Consider the following 23,094-nt stretch of genomic DNA (forward strand, 5'->3'; position numbering starts at 1 on the left):
CACCAGGGAAGCCACACACAGAACTAAAAAATTGATACTGACAACACTGAGCTAAATGCTGTCACAGAATTCTGTTAATTAGGCAGCACACTGATGAACAGTGGAAGGACAGATAAGAAAGTAGAAAAGTAAATCAGGAGGTCCAGCACACACTAAAGATCCACAGAGCTGAAGTATTCTGCTCAACCTTCTCTACGGTTTAGAAATCTACCCCTGACTCAAACCTGGATACCCTCTTCTCTTCCAAAGCAGGGACTAGTAGAAAGTGTGTGAGACTTGGAGTCAGGCAGCTCTGGTACTAGTCCAGGCTCTGCCACTTGCTGCTGTGTAACCTTGGGCAAGGCACCTTGTGCCTCAGTTTCCTCATTTGTACATTGCACTTGGATCCATACCCTTTGAACAATTGATAGTCACCCTGTCAGCCCCTAGCACTTATGTACCTATCTGTCATTTATTTATATTAATGTCTGTCTCCCCCTCTAGACAGTGGGCAAGGAATGAGTGTTTATTGTTATAGTGTACTCTGCCAAATGTTTAGTACAGTGCTCTGCACACAGTAAGTACTCAATATATACGATTGACTGAATGACTCCCTCTTGTAATGGGAGCCCCGTGTGGGACAAAGGACTATGTCCAATCTGATTATTTTGTAACTATTCCAGCACTTAGCATAGAGATTGGCACATAGAAAGTGATTAATAAATGCCATTATTATTGAGCAGTTCCTTCAGAATCATATTTGAGCTAGTCTCACATCAAATGGCAAGACAAGATCAAAAACTAAGTTCTGGAACAAAATCAGTCTCCCAGCTTTAAAGGCATGCTCGCCTCAACCCAGCTACACTAGGTGGTTCATGTGAAGAGAATGAGCAGCAACAGGATACCCAGACATCTGATGTATGGAGAGCTGAAATTGGGACATTGAAAGCTAGTTGGGCAGAGGAAGGATTTTAAGGACATGGTAAAACAAAACCTTAGATGATGCTGAATCCCAGCTGAAAACCGGGAGTTGAATGCCCAGGGTAGGCATGCTACTGTCACAGGAAAAGGGCAGGTTTTGGGGTTGTTGTTTTTTTGTAAAAAGTTTGTAAAGATTGAGAGACAAGGAGACAAAAGAGAAAACAGTGTCAGGTATTGCCAATATCAAATATGACCACAAAACAACAAGGGACTGTTTTTTTGTGTGCACAATGCAACTGGAACTTTGGCCTTTCTAATCTCACCTGCACTTGGAGATGAATTCCACCATCAGTGGAGTCTTCTTCAAATGTGAATAACTATATGCTATACATACTATACCCAAATCAACCTATCTATTCACATGAAATTGTAAGAAATAAAATCCAAGAACAAGACATACCCAACTTGTATCTCAGACATCCTTCACACAACTTGCAGTCTTCACATGGAGAGAACCAAGAGCACTGGATTAATTTGAAATTATGTGGAAGGACAATATGTGCTAGAGTTTGTTAAGGGAACAATCTGATGATGAAGTGTTTGCTTTTTCCACAATGGAAGTGAAGATAAGAAGCCAACAGATTTTTGGGCAAGAATATTCTTTTAACGTAGAACTAATGGGTTTTACCTGGAAGAGATTTCTTTTTTACTTAGACTTTTCTGTACATTTAAGGATAAAAGGCAATTCCCTATTTCCTCAAATAGAGCATAATTCATTCTTTTCACTTTAAAATTTTAAATCTTATGTGTAAATACCAAGATTGCAATCACTCTGAAAGTCTGATGCTCCTTTCAAAAGGGAACAGCCATTATTCATTGGAGAGAGGGCACTCTTACGCAAAGAAAAGGAAGAGCTATACATCATATGATATTATAGATATCACATACACAAAGATATATATTACATATTATATATTATGTATGTATATTCCACATTTCCCCTGATAGTAGAACGAACTAGAAATCTGGTATAATCATCACTTCAATAGTAATGATAATAATAATGATATTTTTTTTAAGTGCTATGTGTCAAGCACTGTTCTAAGCACTGCCAGTGCTTAGAACAGTGCTTTGCACATAGTAAGCGCTTAATACATGCCATCATTATTATTATACAAGCTAATCAGGTTGGGCACAGTCACTGTTCCTTGTGGGGGTCACAGTCTTAATCCGCATTTTATTCATTTGTGTGTGTCGCACAGACATACCAATTTAATGGCTGAGCCTGCAAGGGGCAAGACTAAGATCAGATTGGAAGAATTTTACCGAATCCCTAATGATAGGTGACTCAAATTTGCAACCAGCATATTTTGTTTCAAGTCAGCAGGGAAGAGCTGAGAAGCAATAGGCCGAAATCCTGAAGACAGGGATTGCTTTCCCTAGAAGGACTGTGTCCTCTTGTTTGCCTTTCGATGGGTCTGGGAGTCTCACCCCACCACAGCCCTCTGGACCCAGAAGACATTGTCAGGGCCCTCAAGGAGAGGGTCAGGATTGAGACTAGAAGAGCAGAAATAAGGTGGATGTAGTGATACCAGGGTTCCTTGAAAGGGCTTGGAGGTGAGAAATGTGGTAGACAAATGCAGGGGGTGGCTCTTGCTACAAGCAGCTTTTGTGTTTAATGAAGACTAGCCGCATTCAGATACAGTCTGTGGAGACCTAACTGTAATGGTCTCGAAGAGCTTTACACACAGTGGGCACTGGTATTTCCTGTTGTCTAAAGTGACTCCTTTGGTGTCACCCTCATCTCTTTGCTATCATTTATCACTCATACCCAGTCCACTGCCAAATCCTGCCAGATTTTCCTGCACAACATCTCCTGAATCTGCCCCTTCATCTTCACCCAAACTACTACCACTCTGGTATGATCTCCATTCTTGCTTTGGCCTAACTATTGCATCAGCCTCCTTACTGGTCTCCCTGCCTCCAGACTCTCCCCACTCCAATCTATACTTTCCGCTGCTGCTCACATCATCTACCTGTAGCATCGCTCAGCCCACATCTCTCCTCTTCTCAAAACCCTCCACTGGCTCCTTGGGTCTCTTCCTATCAAACTTTGATACTCACCCCAGACCCACAGCATTTATGTAAATATCCTCATACTCTACTATTTCCCCCCTCCATAATGTATTTTAATGTATGTCTCCCTCTGTAAACTGTTCAGTTCAGTGAGCACTCACTAAATACCACAGACTGACTGATTGATCAAACAATAACTCCTCACAGTTGACTTCAAGGCTCTTCACCATTTCCCAACTTGCTTCCTTCTCTCCTCCCAAGTCAACCTTTTAACTGTATCTCACCCTGAACTCTCCCACCTCCCTCCCCTTGTTCATGCTGTTCCACCAGTTTGGGGGAGACTCCACATGTACATCCCCCCTAAAATTCCACCTCCTCCAACAAAGCTTTCCCCAGTGAATTTCCCAGAAACCTGAGCCTTATCATCCCTCCAGCCAACTCTAGCACAAACTTATTTACATATCCTCTTGGAGTGTAAGCTCCTCGTAAGTAGATGTGCCACTTTGTTATGCTTTACTTTCTAGGCATCAAGAGGGTCTCAATAAATGCGACTACTACCATATATACTTCTAATATTACTAGTATTGCTACTATTACTACTGATACTTCTACTACTCCCATTAATGGATCCCTGGAGCCTTAAACACCTAGTATGCCATTATCTTGGTGCAACTGTTCGGAAGCAGTGTTGCCTAGGGGAAACACATGGGTCTGGGAGTCAGAGGACCTGAGTTCTAATCCCAGATGTGCCACTTGCTGGCTCTGTGACCTTGGGAAAGTCACTTAAGTTCTCTGTGCCTCAGTTGCCTTATCTATAAAATGGGGATGAAATACCCAATCTCCCTCTCCCATAGATTGTAAGGCCCAGATGGAACAGAGACTGTATCCAACCTGATTATCTTGTATCTACCTCAATGCTTAGTACAGTGCTTGGCACATAGTATGTGCTTAACAGATATTACAATTATTATTATTATCATCATTATTATATCACTTCTTGATTCTCTGGGGATGATGTGTCTTTCAGTTATGAGTCAATCATGGATATTTATTGAGTGTAGAGTACTGTACTAAGCGCTTGGGAGAGTATAATACAACAGAGTTGGTAGACACGGTCCCTGACCACAGTGAGCTTACTGTGGAGAAGACAGACATTAATATAAAGTACAGATATGTACATAGGTGTTGTGGGGCTGAGAGTGTGGTGAATATCAAACACTTAAAGGATACAGATCTGAGTACATATAGATGATACAGAAGGGAGAGGGAGTTGGGCAAAAGAGGGCTTAATTGGGGAGGGACTCTAGGACAGGATGTGACTTTAATAAGGCTTTGAATGTGCAGAGAATGGTGGTCTGGCACATTTGCAGAGGGATGGAGTTTCAGGCCAGAAGGAGGACATGGGAAAAGGGTCAGTGGCAGATGAGATCAGAGGCACAGTGAGCAAGCTAGTTCCAGAGGATCAAAGTTGGGCAGGCTGGGCTATAGTAGATCAGTGAGGTAAGGAAGCAGTAAGGAAGCGGATTGAGGGCTTTAAAGCCTGTGGTAAGAAGTTTTTGTTTGATGAGGAGGTGGATGGGCAACCACTGGAGGTTCTTGAGGAGAGGGGAGATGTGGATTGAACCTTTTTCAGAAAAATGATCCAGACAGAAGAGTGAAGTGTGGACTGGAGTGGGGAGGGATAGGATGAGGGCTTAGATCAGCAAAGCAGCAGTTTGGATGGAGAGGAAAGGGCAGATTTTAGCAATGCTGTGAAGGTTTAACTGGTAGGATTTGGTGACAAATTGAATATATGGGTTGTATGAGTCAGATGAGTTGAGGATAATGTCAAGATTAGGGGCTAGTGAGATAAGGAGGATAGTGGTATTAACTAGAGTGATAGAAATGTCAGGGGGAGGATAGGGTTTGGGTGGGAAGATGAGGAGCACTGTTTTGGACATGTTAAGTTTGAGGTGTCGATGGGACACCCAAGCAGGGAAGTCCTGAAGGAAGGATGAAATATGAGACAGGTCAGGCCTGGAGAGTTAGATTTAGAAGGTTAATTACCTCCTAAACAACTCAGTGAGGGAAATGTAGAGGGCAAAGGTAAGCATTGCTGATTTCCAGGTGTGACAAAAAAATCCCAAAGGGTAAATGACTTGGCTAACACTGGAGAAGTAGGTCAAAAGTGTCCAATGCCATCCAGTCCTGTCCTACACCTACTCCTTTGCACTACCTCTCTTAACTGAAAACGACTTACCCGGGCCACATTTTAACTTCTGGCAGGTCTTGTTTGTCAGCAGTTTGTATCCACCCACGCACCGGATACAAGAGGCAGAGTCGCTGCACACGTCACAGTTTTCTGGGCAAGGTAGGCAGGTGTTCTCTGCGTGATAGTAACTTGGAGGGCAGCCTTCCCGGCACTCTCCCAAGTACAGAAAGCGTTCTTTCTTAAACTTATCTGAACAACGGAGAAAAGGAAGGGAAGCATGAGAGAGAAAGTATCAATGAAGCCATGGACCTTTTGCAGCATTTGAAGCCTCCCAAAGTATCAATCAGCGATATTTACTGAGTGCTTATTATGTGCAGAACACTGAACTTAGGGCTTGGGAGAGTACAACAAAGTGCTAAGACATGTTCCCTGCCCACTAGAAGCTTACAGTCTAGAGGGGGAGACAGATGTTAATATAAAGCATCAGAAGAATGAAAGTATTTTAAGAGGAAGCAATTACCTTTCTTGAAAACCCAAGTGGAAGCATATTCCTCTCCCACCCCCCCACAGGGTGCCTAACCTCTGGGGTAGTTGAGAAGCAGCATGGCCTAGTGGAAACTGCCTAGGCTTGGGAGTCAGAGATGGCTCCTCCACTTGCTTGCTGTGTGACCTCGGGTAAGTCACTTCACTTATCTGGGCCTGTTTCCTGTTCTCCCTTCCCTTTGAATGTGAGTCCTGGGTAGGACAGGGCCTGTGTCCGATCTGATTATCTTCAATCTACCCCAGTACTGAACACAGTGCGTAGTGCTTCACAAATAGCATTTTCACTGAGTGCTGCAAAGCTCCATAGAATTCATGGACCCCTTGTCAAGTCACTGCTTCATGCCTCAGACAAACATTATGGGGAATTGAGACACCAAAGAGCAGTCATTTGAGCTATGGGATCATAACACTGTTGGTTCCCATTTTGGACTTCTGTTCTCGCTCGGGGTCAGCCAATTGGAGAGGCTGTTAGCTCAATCAACTCTCCTCTCCTTTATGTGGCCTATATCACCTCCATCCCCAAAGAATACAGAGAATCAGGTTGACACAGATTATATATACGTAGCCATTTTAATGGCTGTCTCCCCCTGTAGCTTGTAAATTCATTAAGGGCAGGGAACATGTCCACCAACTGCAGTCTTGTGCATACTCCTATGCTCTTAGTATAGTACTCTGCATACCGTAAGTGCTCAATAAATGCTACTGACTGACTAATTGAAACGTTGGCCAGACTGGGGTAAACCCAATACAGTCAGATCAGATCTAGTCTCTGTTCCTCAAGGGGCTTAAGGAATGATAATTAGGATTGCCTACAGGCATAAAACAACATAGATAAATCTTTTACTCGACCTATAGAACTTAAATTGCTGTGACAATATAAAACAGTGATGATTACAAAAAGAGGGTGCAAATAATGGTGCCACAGGCTCATACAACACTATTACTACTACTACTACTAATTGTGGTATTTGTAAAGCTCTTATTATGTGTCAAGCATTGTACTAAGCACTGGGATAGATACAAGATAATCAGGTCACACAGGGGGCTGACAGTCTAAGCAGGAATAATAAATCATAATAATAATAATAAATTTTTTACTTGTTATGTGTTTGCTATTTGCCAAGCACTTTTTCAGTGCCGGGGTAGATACAAGTTAATCAGGTTGGACACAGTCCCTGTCCCACACGGGGCTCACACTCTTAATTCCCATTTTACAGATAAGGTAACTGAGGCCCAGAGAAGTGAAGCTCAATAAATATATTGAATGAATTAATGAAGTGACTTGTCCAAGGCCACGCAGCAGACAAGTGGCAGAGTTGGCATTAGAACCCAGGTCCTTCTGACTCCCAAGTGTGTGCTCTAGAACAGGTATGGAACCGCTCACTCTCCACTGGTTCCTTCCCCTCTGCCTTCAAACATGTCCATGTCTCTCCCATACTAAAAAAACCCTCTCGACCCCACCTCACCTTCTAGTTATCACCCCATCTCCCTCCTACCATTCCTTTCCAAACTCCTTGAACGAGTCGTCTACACGTGCTGCCTTGAATTCCTCAACACCAACTCTCTCCTCGACCTCCTCCAGTCTGGCTTCCATCCCCTACATTCCACGGAAACTGCCCTCTCAAAGGTCACCAATGACCTCCTGCTTGCCAAATCCAACGGCTTATACTCTATCCTAATCCTCCTCGACCTCTCAGCTGCCTTCGACACTGTGGACCACCCCCTTCTCCTCAACACGCTATCCAACCTTGGCTTCACAGACTCCGTCCTCTCCTGGTTCTCTTCTTATCTCTCCAGTCATTCATTCTCAGTCTCTTTTGCAGGCTCCTCCTCCCTCTCCCATCCCCTTACTGTAGGGGTTCCTCAAGGTTCAGTTCTTGGTCCCCTTCTGTTCTCGATCTACACTCCCTCCCTTGGTGACCTCATTCGCTCCCACAGCTTCAACTATCATCTCTATGCTGATGACACCCAAATCTATATCTCTGCCCCTGCTCTCTCCCCCTCCCTCCAGGCTCGCATCTCCTCCTGCCTTCAGGACATCTCCATCTGGATGTCTGCCCGCCACCTAAAACTCAACATGTCCAAGACTGAACTCCTTGTCTTCCCTCCCAAACCCTGCCCTCTTCCTGACTTTCCCATCACTGTTGACGGCACTACCATCCTTCCCGTCTCACAGGCCCGCAACCTTGGTGTCATCCTCGACTCCGCTCTCTCGTTCACCCCTCACATCCAAGCCGTCACCAAAACCTGCCGGTCTCAGCTCCGCAACATTGCCAAGATCTGCCCTTTCCTCTCCATCCAAACCGCTACCCTGCTCGTTCAAGCTCTCATCCTATTCCGACTGGACTACTGTATCAGCCTCCTCTCCGATCTCCCATCCTCTTGTCTCTCCCCACTTCAATCCATATTTCATGCCGCTGCCCGGATTGTCTTTGTCCAGAAACGCTCTGGGCATGTTACTCCCCTCCTCAAAAATCTCCAGTGGCTACCAATCAACCTGCACATCAGGCAGAAACTCCTCACCCTTGGCTTCTAGGCTCTCCATCACCTCGCCCCCTCCTACCTCACCTCCCTTCTCTCCTTCTACAGCCCAGCCCGCACCCTCCGCTCCTCTGCCGCTAATCTCCTCACCATGCCTCGTTCTCGCCTGTCCCGCCGTCGACCCCCGGCCCACGTCATCCCCATGGCCTGGAATGCCCTCCCTCCCAACATCTGCCAAGCTAGCTCTCTTCCTCCCTTCAAGGCCCTACTGAGAGCTCACCTCCTCCAGGAGGCCTTCCCAGACTGAGCCCCCTCCTTTCTCTCCCCCTCCTCCTCCTCTCCATCCCCCCGCCTTACTTCCTTCCCTTCCCCACAGCACCTGTACATATTTATGTTTGTACGTATTTATTACTCTATTTATTTTACTTGTACATCTCTATTCTATTTATTTTATTTTGTTAATATGTTTTGTTTTGTTCTCTGTCTTCCCCTTCTAGACTGTGAGCCCACTGTTGGGTAGGGACCGTCTCTATATGTTGCCAACTTGTACTTCCCAAGTGCTTAGTACAGTGCTCTGCACACAGTAAGCGCTCAATAAATATGATTGATTATTTTGCAGATGAGGGAACTGAGGCCCAGAGAAGTTAAGTGACTTTCCCAAGGTCACAGAGCAGGTATGTGGCAGAGCAGAGATTAGAACCCACATTCTCTGACTCCCAGGCCCATGCTCTTTCCACTAGACCACACTGCTTCTCAGCTAACATAATACTTGTCTTGAAACTCTGTGGATTTACCTGGAGGTTCAGTGGGGTGATATTTTAGCTCTCATCCCTCATTGAATAACTATGTAGAAGTCTATTGGGCCTATAAAAATAATAATAATATTGGTTTTAAGCGCTTACTATGTGCCAGGCACTGTACTAAGCACTGGGGTTATTGCCACCTCAAGATCATATGTTTAATAATTAATAAAAATTATAGTATTTGTTAAGCACTTACTATGTGCCAGGCACTGTACTAAGCACTAGGATGGATACAAGCAAATCAGATTGGACACAGTACTGTCTCACATGGGGCACACAGTCTCAATCCCCATTTTACAGATGAGGGAACTGAGGCACAGAGAAGTGAAGTGACTTACCCAATGTTACACAACAGACAAGTAGTGGAGCCAGGATTAGAACCCATGACCTTCTGATTCCTGGGCCCATGTTCTATCCACTACACCATGCTGCTTCTCAAATGTTTGAAATTTCAATACTTGAAATTTTAGTTTCTTAAAAAAGTTGTTTGTTTTTTTTAAAAAGCATGTAAACGTATGGAGCCATACTGTCCCAATGCCTCAAGTAACTCAAGGTGACCAAAGCAGTTGTGTGCTTAGCTCAGCCTCTGGGATATTTTGTTACCTGTGGAACAAGATCCTCTCTGTTGCGGTCTCTCTCCAATTTAAAACTCGGAAGCTGAACAGCACCCTGGTGGGTGGCAAACACGACCACCTCTTCCACAGGAGTCTAATTTACTGCCAAGTGGCAGCAGAAACTGGAATTCCTAAACACCAAAAGTGCCTCCTAAGGTGTCATTTTGCTTTCATGCCATTCAACCAATAACAATAATAATTGTGCTATGGGCTAGGCACTTACTATGTGCCAATTGCTGTGCTAAACTTGGGGTAAGTACAAGACAATCAAATGAGACATGGTCCCTGTCCCATTTGGGGCTCACACTCTAAGGGAGAGGGAGAACCGGCACTAAATCCCTATTTTGCAGATGAGGGAACTGAGGCCCATCCAGAGAACTGAAGTGACTTGCCCAAGATCACACAGCAGGCAAGTGGAAGAGTTGGGATTAGAACCCAGGTCTCTAAACTCTTGGTCTTATGCTCTCTCCACCAGAACTGCAGTATAAGAAATGCAGCGCAGCCTTGTCCTCCATCTAGTAATAATCTTGTCTTGTCTTACGCTGCCGAGTCATAATAATTATAGTATTTTTTAAGTGCTTACTGTGTGCCATGCACTATACTAAGCTCTGGGATGGATACAAGCAAATCGGGTTGGACACAGTCCCCGTCCCACATGGGGCTCACAGTCTCAATCACCATTTTACAGAGGAGGTAACAAGCACAGAGAAGAAGTGACTTGCCCAAGGTCACACAGCAGACAAGTATTTAAGGCATAATTAGAACCCATGACCTTCTGACTCCCAGACCTGTGCTCTATCCACTACGCCATGCTGCTTCTCAAGCACCTTTGAGTCGAGGAGGCTTTCTTCCGCTGCCTCTCTTTTCCCCTTCATTTTACCACCCACATTCTACACCCTTCTAAGGCTGGGCAGTTGCATTTGCCATGGGTGCTCAGATGACTCCAGCCAATTCTGAAGGTTTACCAAGCCCTGGTGCCTCATTCTCTGGAGTCTTCAGTCAGGGACCTTCGACCAGTTAAGTACATCAAGGATAAAGGTTTGAGAGGATGGAAAATGAGCAGGCAACTCCTTACCTATGCCACATGAGGTACAGTTGTAGGGCTCGCTTCCCTGGCATTCCTGGCAGGTGTGGTGGCAGGGATGGCATTGTTTGTCAAACTCAAATTTCTTTGGGGCACAGTGCACAACACAGCAGCCATTATCAAAAATCCTGGGGAAGAATAGAGAGTAAGGAGGCACCAACTGAGGTTATGGTCCATTCCACGCAGAGCAGTCTCTGGATGGGTCTGAGACAAAGTGACCACTATGGGGCCATCCTATGTCTCTCCCCCCACCCCCACCGGCCTGGCCCAAGGCCATGTTTCGTATCATTACCTGGGGGCTCCCGTGCCACTTGGCCGGCCATCAGGGCCCTGGACCCATCGCCCTGATTGGTCATTCCCTTGGAACAGCCCTGCCTCCTTGGGGGGCTCTGAGGAGATTCATTCAATCGTATTTATTGAGCAGTTACTGTGTGCAGAGCACTGTACTAAGCGCTTGGGAAGTACAAGTTGGCAACAACATGAGATGCTGCTCAACAGCAAATTCATGTTGTTTTTACCATCTTTCCTCCCCACTCTTCATTTACTTTGGATTTTGGATAATGAATTGTCAGGAACTATGTAGAGCTCTAGGCCTACATGCACAGGAAACATTACCCAACTTCAGTTATTATAAGGCTCCCAGATATTAAGGAAGATGATGAACTTGATGGGCTGTTAATGAGAGGAACAGACTGCAGGCCTTCCACCTCAATGTTACCTGTTAAATCAAACTATGCATCTAGCAAAGATGTTTATTAGTGTGACTTTTGAACTCCAATTTTTAGAGGCTTTTCCTGATGGCTATTTATTTCTGTCCCCACTTACTCACCTTAGCCTGTAAACACCTACAGTGAATTACTGTGAAATGGCTTTCATCAGCAAATAGCCCCCTTCCTCAACCCCTGAAAAAAAATAACCACCACCACATGGATATTGTTAACTGTTTCCAGCCCAGAGTTTTTGATCCCTGTACTGTCATTACTAGGCAGAGAATGATTCAGCTTCTGGGGGAGAGGTATTTAGAATATATATTTTCTTGTAAATGATTCAGAGGTGAGGCATTCAGTGAGACTGGAGAAGCTGAATTTGAAAGCCTCCTGTTGATAATGAACCCCAGGAAGAATCTAGAGGGATGTGCACCTCAGTTATCAGGTTCCTAAAGTTCAGGCTAAAATGACAATTTCTTGGGAATGGGGCTTATCAGGTTTTCAAGTGGTTGAACAATTAATGTTTGATCAAATTTGGGACTTTGTACACTTATACATAACCAGACAGAGATACAGGATACCCTATGTGATTATATAACTTTATAACACTGCTACAAAAGCAACCAATCACATCCATCAATCAATGGTATTTATTGAGCACTTACTGCATGCACAGCACTGTACTGAGCACTTGGTAGGTGGCACAATATCCCATATTAATCCAGAAAGAAGTAACCTTGTTCCCAGTGCCAGTCTGCCCATACCTAACTGATGGGCTCAGATCTCAAACTCCAATAGCAGAGGCTCACTGTGGTTGACTACTAATTGAGAATGCATTTATGTCTGGCTGGAAAAAAAGGAAATTTCCTTGCCACATATAAACAAGATAAGAGAATGGACTTTTTCCAAACAAGGGGATTCTCTGGCACAAACTTTAACATGAAGAAAGACAAGCCTACTACTAAGCCTCCTAGCAGAATAAGGAACAAATCATGTTTACTGTTGTATTATACTCTCCCAAGCACTTAGTAAAGTGCTCTGCACACAGTCAGTGCTCAATAAATTTGATTGAATGAATCCCAGATTCTCATTTTCACATCCAATTTCAAAAAGTAGGATCTTTTTCATTCATTCAATTGTAGTTATTGAGCACGTACTATGTGCAGAGCACTGTATTAAGCACTTGGGAGAGTACAGTACAACAATAAACTGACAAATTTCCTGCCCACATTATCCTTTACTTAGACTGAGTTTAGACTGGTAGGAAAATGGTTATGCTGAAATGAAAATTCTGAATTATTTCTTCTTTTTTTCTTCAGCTAATTTGTCAGTTAATCCCTCTATGTTCCAAAGTGGCTGAAGAGATCTTCTGCTAGCCTAGATTACTACAACTGATATGTCCCCTGAAGGGCACTCAGCAAATATTTCTTGACTGAGATGAGAAGCAGCCTAGCCTAGCAGAAAGAGCACAAGCCTGGGGGTCAGAGGACTTGAGTTCTAATTCTGGCTCTGCCACTTGTCTGCTGGGTGACCTTGGACAAATCTGTTCTGTGCCTCAGTTCCCTCACCTACAAAATGGGGGTTCAGTACCTGTTTTCCCTCCTACTTGGACTGTAAGCCCCATGTGGGACCCAATTACCTTATATCTATCCCAGTGCTTAGTACAGTGCTTGACATAAAGTTAGCACTGAACCAATATCACAATTATTATGATACTGATACTTTCTCTGGAGAAAAAGGGTCAGGAGCTCTAAGAGTCTGTTCCTGGGCAGGGTTTCTAAAGACTAAGCTTTCAACTTCAGCTAGATCACAAATTAGAATCAACTGGGAGTTTTAGAAAACACTGTAAAAATCAGAAATCAATCAGTGGTATTTATTGAGCACTTACAGTGTGCAGAGCAGTATACTAAGTGCTTGGAAGAATATAACAGAGTTGGTCGTTATGGTCCCTGCCCACAAGGAGCTTACAGTCTAGAGAGAGTTTAGACATACCTATCATCTTCACCAATATTTGAGTACCTATGGGAAGGAGAGCACTTGTATAAGGTGTTTGGGAACTGAGGGTTTGATAAAAAGAAGTTTACAATCAAATCTACTCTCTCACCCAGCAACCCACATAATCTCTCACCCCTTCCACCTTCTTTAGCATACCTGCCCATTTAGTTTCTCCCACCCATCTGCATTGACCCGCTCACTCCAAAATCTTGGTTCCTTCCAAGTTCTGTCTTCTCTGAATCAGTCAGTCACACAGTGGCAATTATTGAACACTTACTGTGTGTGCAGACCACTGAACTAAGTGCATGAGAGAGTACAATATGTGAATCTTGCTCTCGACAAGCAGCTCCCCAAGGCCTCCAATCCTCCTTTCTTTCTTTGTTGTCTTCTTTCTTCCCCATCTTCTTTCCTGTCTTACACGCTAGTTCCCTGTATTGCTTTTACCCAGTATCTTCCACCTTTTCATTCTGTTTTTCCCCTTCATCCCCCTTCCCAACTCCCAGTTTATTCGCCTCTCCCCTAGTGTTTCTTTTTTCCTCCTGTTTAAATTTCTCTTTCCTCCCCTTGTTTTCCCTCCTGCTTTCCTCTTTGCTGTCTTGATCTTTTGCCTTTTTGTCCTACTGTGCCCCTGGAAACAGCTCAGCTCTGGAGAGGTATCTTTGTGCCAAGCACCTGAAGGAAAAGCAGGGTGCAAGGAGTTGGGCGGCCAGTGGGAAAGGAAAATGAGATGCTTCTCAGTGTCTGCATGCTGCTTCCAGCAAGAGAGGGCCCAGCCTTCTTCTGAACCTGGAGTAGGTAAGGCTGAGAGGAGAGACCTGAGAAACTTCCCATATGTTCTACTCATCAGTCCATCTCCAGACTTGCCATTATGAGGTGGCGCTCAATGGAGAAATCCTTCTGGATGAACTGGCTCATCCCGGCTCATTGGCCGCTGTCATGGGGGTAGAGTGGGCAGGTGGTGTGCATCGTACTGGCTGTCCTCCTCGCCATTCCTAGGCTGGCAGAGATGGCAGAGTAGGGTATGATGGGAGCAATAAATGGGGGTGGGGAGGGGGAGAATGTGCTGTTCCCTTCTCATCCTCTTTGGGGAAACCCCCTATGCTGAGATTAATGTCACTGCCTTTATCTATGCCTAATGCACAGCCTTGTCTAATTCCTGCTTGGTGCTCTACCCTTGCTCCCTCCCTTCCCTTCTCTCTCTCTGCACCATTCCAGTCCCCTGAAGCCCCACAAGCGGGGCTATAGTAAATATCCCACCGCCGCTCTTGCCCACTGCTTAGTACAGAGCTCTACACACAGTTAGCACTCAGTAAATACCACTGACTGTGATTGCCTCGGGGATAATGGATTTTGCAGGGCCCCCATGTGAAGAGTGAGGTCATTCCATCCTTGCTGCTTTTGCTGACATTGGATCTATCTCCCCAGCTTGATGGATTAGCACCTGGTGATCTGGCTTTCCACACAGCCAAGGGATTTGGGGACAAGGCAAGGAGTGGAGAGAACAAGTGAGGGGGTGATTCTCCAACCCTGTTTCTTGCTATGCAGGTTCGAGGCCTCTCTCACCTTCCTGACTCACTGAAGCTGAACCGGTTTGTTTGGGGCTGCAGCTCCTGTGAGCCTCCTATGTGCTGTTTCTGACCTCAGGGAGCAGAGAGAGTTAGCATGGGATAGTGGAAAGAGCACTGGCCTAGCAGTAACAGGACCTGAGTTCTAATCCTAACTCTGCCACCTGACTGCTGTGTCACCTCGGACAAGTCCCTTCACTTCTCTGTGCCTCAATTTCTTCATGTGCAATACATGTTCTCCCTCCTACTTAGACTATGAGCCCAGTGAGGGGCAGGGACTGTGTCCAACCTAATTATCTTGTATCTACTCCAGTACTTAGTACAGTGCTTGGCACACTAAGCATTTAACAAATACTGCCATCTTCATTATTATTATTACTTCATGGGGAAGGGAGTGATTGGGAGAAAAGCATGCTCCATCCGGCCACCCTTGGGAGTCCCCTTTGGTTAGGATTGGGGTGGCAGCAGAAGCTCACTCACCCAGGGGCCACACTGTGGGGTTTTGGGACCCCCTCCTATCTAACTCTAACCCTGGAACCCCTGCGCTTCAGCCCCATGAGTGCCTGCATTAATTTGGCTATCAGTCGTATTTATTGAGCACTTACTGTGGGCACAGCACTATACTAAGCGCTTAAGAGAGTACAATATAATAGGGTTGGTAGACTCATTCTCTTCCCACAAGGAGTTTTCAGTCAAGAGGTGAAGACAGAGGGACTGGGAGCCAGAGGACCTGGGTTCTAATCCTGGCTCTGCCACTTGCCTGCTGTGTGACCTTAGGCAAGTCCCTTAACTTCTCTGTGCCTCAATTTCCTCATCTGTAAAATGAGGATTCAATGCCTGTTTTCCCACCTACTTAGACTGTGAGCCCCATGTGGGACAGGGACTGTGTCCAACCTATCTTGTATATACCCCAGTGCTTTGAACAATGCTTAACACATAGTAAGTGCTTAACAAAGTAGCATGACCTAGTGAAAAGATTATGAACCTGAGAATCAGAAGACCTGGGTTCTAATCCTAGCTCTGCCACTTGTCTGTTGGTAACCTTGGACAAGTCACAACTTCTCTGTGCCTCAGTTATCTCATCTGTAAAATGGGGATTAAGACTGTGAGCCCTATGTGGGACAGGGACTGTGTCCAACGATTATCTTGTATCTAGCCCAGCACTTAGTTCAGTGCCTGGCACATTGTAAGTGCTTAATACCATAAAAATGCATTAAAAACGAAATAAAATTACAGGATAGATACACAGTGCTGTGGGGTTGAGGGTGGGGTGAATATCAAGTGCTTAAATGGTTCAGATCCAAGGGCACAAGCAATGCGGAAGGGAAAAGGAGTAGTACGCTTTAAGTGCTTGATATTCACCCTATTCTCAGCCCCACAGCTCTACATACCTATCCCATAACTGATTTTTAAAAAATGGCATTATTTATGATCACAAGGAACAAGATAACAGCCCAACTGTGCCCAATATGATTGGCTGGTATGACAGGCCGGTGTCCAGGCCAGTTTAAGTGCAAGAATCCAGTTCAGTGGAGGTGGCAAGAGTAAAGAGAAGCCCCAAATGGCAATTTAAGGAGCCATAGTCACATAAGGCCTATGTAGCATTTCACTGGAAAGAGCACTTGTTCAGGCTGACTCCCTGGAGACTCAGACTCCCTCTTTGCATTGCCAAGGATACCCACTATGGGGAGCCATAAGGAAACTGCTGCCATGTTTAAAACAGCGGGCCCAACACTCGCCCACTCCCTAGGTCTGGACCCCCACAAGTCTCTGGAGGATGGTACCGGCTTCTTTCCCATTCTAAATGATTTTTAGAAGCAAAAGCCTCCAGCTTCATGGAAACTTTCCGTGGAAGAAGTAACAGTGAGTTACGGTAACAGTTAAGCCTTTCCTATGTGCCAAGCACTGTGTTAAGTGCTGGGGTAGATCTAGGAAAATACAATTGAAGAATAACTTTCTACTTAGTGGAGAATATGTTTCTAGGTTGAATCTTAGCCCTCCAAGGGGCTGCGCTTGGCTCAACTCAACAGAGTTGTCTAGTCCTTGGGAAAAGGAGGGACTCAAGGCCCACATTGGACTCAGGAGAGGAGAAGCTTTGGATATTTTTGCAGATCACTAAGGCATTGCAGTTTGTTTTCCCTTTGTAAACCAGGTTTGGTTTTTGGGGGGGGGTTGTTTTTTTTAAGAACGAAAAGAGTTTCCAAATTCATTCCTTTCGCCTGTGTCAGGGAAAATGCAGAGATTCCCCAAGGAAGGGAGAGGAGCCACTCAGGTCTTCAACCATGGCAGGAGGCTCACACAAGTCAGGGGGCAGGGCAAGGCAGCTCAAGGGAGACCTTGTGGCTGCAGTTCTAATCCTTGATTTCCTCAAAAGCAAAGCAGTTGAGTCCCTGGCAAATGTGAGACTTTAGAAACTGACTGATGAATTCATCCGGCTGTGTTACCACAGGAGAGCTCACAGAGGAGCCAATTCCTTTTCCTGAAGGAGGAGATGACTTGGAGAAGAAAGCCAGCAGCTGCCACCACGTACAATCATGGGAGGATTGCCAGGCTTTGAACTGGTCAAGAGACTTTGGATAAAACCACCATTCTCTCAATCTTCAAGACCCTACCAAAATCACACCTCTTCCAGGCAGCCTTCCCTGGCTAAGCTCTCATCTCCCCACCCTAATAATAATAATGATGGTATTTGTTAAATACTTACTATGTGTCAAGCACTGTTCTAAGTGCTGGGGTAGATACAAGCTAATCAGGTTGGAGACGGTCCCTGTCCCACATGGGGCTTACAGTCTCAATCCCCATGTCTTCCCATTCTAATAATAATAATAATAATGATGGCATTTATTAAGCGCTTACTATGTGCAAAGCACTGTTCTAAGCGCTGGGGGGGGGTTACAAGGTGATCAGGTTGTCCCACAGGGGGCGCACAGTCTTCATCCCCATTTTACAGATGAGGTAACTGAGGCCCAGAGAAGTTAAGTGACTTGCCCAAGGTCACACAGCTGACAATTGGCAGAGCGGGGATTTGAACCCATGACCTCTGACTCCAAAGCCTGTGCTCTTTCCACTGAGCCATGCTGCTCCTCTAAACTAGAGGACACTAGACTGTGACTCGTTGTTGGGTAGGGATTGTCTCTATATGTTGCCGACTTGTACTTCCCAAGCGCTTAGTATAGTGCTCTGCACACTGTAAGTGCTAAATAAATATGACTGAATGAATGAATGTTACAGATGAAGGTAACTGGCACAGGGAAGTGAAGTGACTTGCTCAAGGTCACACAGCAGACAAGTGGCAGAGTCAGGATTAGAACTCAGGTCCTTCTGACTTCCAGGCCCATACTCTACCCACTAGGCCATGCTGCTTCTCTTTTCTCCCTTCCTTGTGTATCACCTACGCACTTGGCTCTGTACCCCTTAAGTGCTTGGACATTCACTTCACCAGCTCTTCAACTCTCCCTCCCCCAACCCCAGAACATACATTGCCTCATTCTCTGCTGCTTCTATCTGCAATTCATTTTACTCTCTGTCTCCCTGGCTAGATTGTAAGCTCCCTGAGGGCAGGGATAGTGTCTACCAACTACTGTACTCTCCCAAGAGCTTAGTACAGTGCTCTGCACAGAGTAAGCACTCAATAAAAACAACTAAAAAGTTGCAGCCCTCTAAGCAGGAATGTCTAGTGAGATCTCACTACAGTGCAGATGTGAGCAGACAGATGAGCAGGCCTCCCACATTATACGGGCATTTGCCTCGACAAAATCTGTATGGGTGCGACAGGTGTCCTGGGAAGACCAGTAACAACCTCCTTTCCTGCAGAGGGTATAATTTCTAGGCCAGCCCCTTTTGATGCAGGGAAAGGGACTTGAGCCATTGTATATCCAGATCCATTGGGTCATGAGCCACATTATATTGGACTTCGCTCAAGATGACAAAAGTGCTAACGTCATTTCCCATCCGCTCTCTTGTTGGGGTGGGGGAGGGGGCGGCCAGCCAGGCCCTTGTCTCCCTCCACGTCTGTCCCGGCAGGGGACACTGAACCTCCACCCTGCGGCACGGGCTGAGGATCCAGACAGACCGAGAGCCATCTACCTTGTGCCAGGACAAGCGATGCAGTCTTCTTTGGTTGGGCCCTGGCACTTGAAACAGGATTCGTCACAGGACTGGCAGTGGCTGCTGTCATCGATGTACTCCCCTAGTGAACGAAAGTCATTGTTTGTTTCAGACGGTAAATTCGACAGGTTTGGCAGCCCGAAGGCGGTCAGGGTGCACTGTGGTCATTCGCAAAAGAAGCAAGACATGAGAGTGAGACCCTTGAATTCTTTCAGTTGCCAATTCTAAATCACAATTTTACAACAACAACAACTGCTCCTCTCCCAGGGGCCCTGGGAGTTGGAAACTCATAGAGTTATGAGGCAATGACATGTTCTTGGATGCTGTCGGCACACAGTACAGATTTGAGGAGCAGGGGGGCTTCTCCCTAAGACTTGCTCTGTTGAGCTCCTACTGACTTGACTGTTAGAGTTGAAGGCCTGCTGCCCCTTAGGTGTCCCAGCTGAGATAAAAGCAGAAATACCCACACAGAACAAGTCTGGCCACCCTGGAGCTGGGAGACTCCAGTCACTGACTGACACTGGGAATTGAGTTTGGGCTGCCATTTGGCAGATGTAAGCTGCATCTCACCCTGAAAGAAGCACAAAGCTGAGATAGCCAGAGAAGCTTTTCCATAATTGGAAAGAGTTGCTCTTTTCCTATGAATAATGCGTATGCGGCCTTTCCACAGAAGTCATTCAAGTCTAACAAACTTCCAGCAAGTATTAGAAACGCGGCACACATTGGATCCAGCTCGCTTACGCTGCTTATCCACGGATGCCTTCGCACCAGTTTTCTTTCTGACATTGACATTCCAGTCAGGATTGGCAGCACCAGGCAACCGGAACCGAATCTTCGCTTCGCCTGTCTCCCGGGGGCCACCCATCTATTCAGATAGAAGTGACCCACTGCACATGATCCTGACCCTGCACTGACTCTCTAGACTGTAAGCTTGTTGTGGGCAGGGAATGCGTCTGCGATAGTTACATTGCACTCTCCCAAGTGCTTAGTACAGAGCACTGTACACAGTGAGCACTCAATAAATATGACTGACTTGGCTGTGATTTCAGAATTCAAAGCCAACAATTCCCCCGCCTGTAGAGCCACACAGTGAGGTTTACCGAGTTCTCAGGAGATCTCAGATCTGAAACCTGATGTCTTAATGGATCAATAACTCAGTATATCAATGTCAGTGGCTGAGCACCAACGGGGCGCTAAACAAGGGAACAGAGAAAAGGAGCCAGAAAATGGACTGGTTCATTTCCCCCCACACCACACACATCCTAGATTGCCTCTCTTCTACATACTGAACTTTCCCACGCAAACTCCTCCTGACTTGCACGAAAACTCCAGAATTGGGGCAGAGAGCAAGAATAAGTACCTTATTCTAACTTTGCAGTTTGAAATCTCAATTCAAAGAGGCACATAAATAGCTCCAGACATCCCTGACTGGTCTGTGGGTATTCTTGACACTCCTTCCCCGACTGCCTACTCGGTAAATAATAATAATTATAGTACTTGTTAAGCACTTACTATATATCAAGCACTGTTCTAGGCACTGGGGTAAATACAAGTTGATTAGGTTGGACACAGTCCCTCTCCCAAATGGGGCTCCCAGTCTAAGTAGGATTCCCGTTTTACAGATGTTGAAATAGGCACAGAGAAGGTAAGTGACTTGCCCAAGGTCACACAACAGAAAATAGTGGAGCTGGGATTAGAACCGAGGTTCGCTTACTCCTGGGTCCATCCTCTATCCACCGGGCCACGCCACTTCCCAAGCTTGGAGCACAGTAAATAATCCTTGTTGCACGACTGAGCACTGCATATTTGTTGTCAGTCTTCATTGCTCAATTAATATTAATGATAAAGAAAGGCAAGCTGGGAGTAATCCTTAGAGAAGAAACATACTTGAAGCACAGTTCAATATAATCCTTGGGAAGGGAGAGGAATGCAGGATGTAGGACTGAACACTGGGCTGAAAGTCTCGTTGCCTGGTTTTTGATCTGGCCTTTCCCGAGGCTAAACCAAGAGGCCTCGAGCAAGTGAGCAAGTCACATCATTCTTGCTGTACCTGAGTCTCTAGGTTTCTTGATTTCTGATAGTAGTAATAGCAGTAGCAGTTACTGAGTGTTCACTTGGTGCAGTGCACTGTCCAAGTGCTTAGAACAGTGCTTGGCACATAGTAAGCACTTAACAAATACCAATCATTATTATTATTATTACTAGGTGCTTGGGAAGTACAGAAGTACCATATTAGTACCATCACTCATCCTATCCCAACTGGATTACTTTATCAGCCTCCTTTCTGACCTTCCAATCTTCTGTTTCTCCCCAATTCAGTCCATATTTCACTCTGCTGCCCAGATTATCTTTCTACAGAAATGTTCTGGGCATGTCACCCCCTTCCTCAAAAATCTCCAGTGGTTGCCTATCAACTCTGTATCAAACAAAAGCTCCTCACTATTGGCTTCAAATAATAATAATAATAATAATGGTATTTGTTAAGCACTATGTGACAAGCACTGTTCTAAGCACTGGGGTAGATACAAGGTAATCAGGTTGTCGCATGTGGGGCTCACAGTCTTCATCTCCATCTTCATCTACAGAAGAGGGAACTGATGTACAGAGAAGTTAAGTGACTTGCCCAAAGTCACACAGCTGACAACTGGCAGAGCCTGGGTTAGAACCTTTGACCTCTGACTCCCAAGCCCGTGCTCTTTCCACTGAGCCACGCTGCTTCTCTATATATTCTTCTCTTTATGTTGATGTCTGTCTCCCCCATTCTAGGGTGTCCCCCGCTGTGGGCAGGGATTGCCTCTATTGCTGAATTGTACTTTCCAAGCACTTAGTACAGTGCTCTGCCCACAGTAAGCACTCAATACAATTGAATGAATAAATACAGAATAATGAAGTGACATGTTCCCTGCCCATAAGGAGCTTGCAGTAACAGTAAAGACAAAAGGGAAAATAATAATGATGGTATTTGTTAAGCACCTACTATGTGTCAAGCACCGGGGTAGATACAAGTTAATCAGGTTGGACACACATCCTGTCCCACATGGGGCTCACCATCTTAATTCCCATTTTACAGATGCGGTAACAGGCACAGACAAGTGAAGTGACTTGCCCAAGGTCACACAGCAGACAAGTGGCAGAGCTGGGATTAGGACCCATGACCTGACACCCAGGCCCAGGCTCTATTCACTACACCATACTATATTTACAACTCAAGTGGTCAAAATCCGTAATTAAGTATACATCAATTCAAGAGTGCTGAGGAGGGTTTAAATACATTCATAAGTGAAGCAGTGTTATCTAGTGGATAGAGCCCAGGCCTGGGAGTCAGAAGGACCTGGGTTCTAATGCCGGCTCCCCCACTTATCTGCGGTGTGACTTTGAGCAAATCACAACTTTTCTGTGCCTCAGTTACAGCATCTGTAAAATGAGGATTAAGACTGTGAGCCCCATGTGGGACATGGATTGTGTCCAACTTGATTCCTTTGTACCTACCCCAGGACTTAGAACAGTGCCTGGCACATAGTAAGCACTTTACCATTTTTTTTTTTAAAGTATATCAGTATGGCCTTCCTATTAGAGGAGTTGGAAAGGTGAATCAAAAATCTTTAAAAAACCCTACAAATCCAAGGGGAATCAAAGAAACAACCACCTAGCAGAGACATCAACACCCAGTGTAGTTACCTGCTCACAGCCTCATGTTCACATTTGCCCTTGCCTTGGTAATTGAAATATACAAATTCATTGCTTTTTACACATGACAATAATTATGTGCAATATTAGTACTGGAATGCCAACACTTTGGGGGATTTGTGAGATAATGAATGAGAAGGGTTTTTTTTTTTAATTACTTGTTGAGAAAATTTCAAGGCACAGTCTTAGAGAGTGTCAGCAAGACATTGGTATTTCCGCACACAATGCTCAAATTAAGAAGGTATCAATCGGCATCAAATAATCTTACATGCGGAGGCATAAAGATTGAGGTCTCTAGGTTAATCCCGGGCAGATCATCATATGTGTAGGGGTTTTGTGTA

General features: G+C 45.3%; 1 protein-coding gene across 1 annotated transcript in view; it reads right to left on the reverse strand.

The window, feature by feature from the left end:
- PCSK5 (proprotein convertase subtilisin/kexin type 5) overlaps positions 1–23,094 on the reverse strand; it is a 414,129-nt gene that overhangs the window by 82,743 nt on the left and 308,292 nt on the right. The window contains exons 21-24 of the mRNA XM_038769509.1: positions 19,046–19,148; positions 10,684–10,820; positions 5,216–5,416; positions 2,367–2,457 (exon numbers count right to left, since the gene is read on the reverse strand). Coding sequence (XP_038625437.1) covers positions 2,367–2,457; positions 5,216–5,416; positions 10,684–10,820; positions 19,046–19,148 — 532 coding nt within the window. The remainder of the gene's footprint in view (positions 1–2,366; positions 2,458–5,215; positions 5,417–10,683; positions 10,821–19,045; positions 19,149–23,094) is intronic.

This window comes from Tachyglossus aculeatus, chromosome X4, assembly GCF_015852505.1.
Source record: "Tachyglossus aculeatus isolate mTacAcu1 chromosome X4, mTacAcu1.pri, whole genome shotgun sequence".
Taxonomy (NCBI): Eukaryota; Metazoa; Chordata; class Mammalia; order Monotremata; family Tachyglossidae; genus Tachyglossus; species Tachyglossus aculeatus.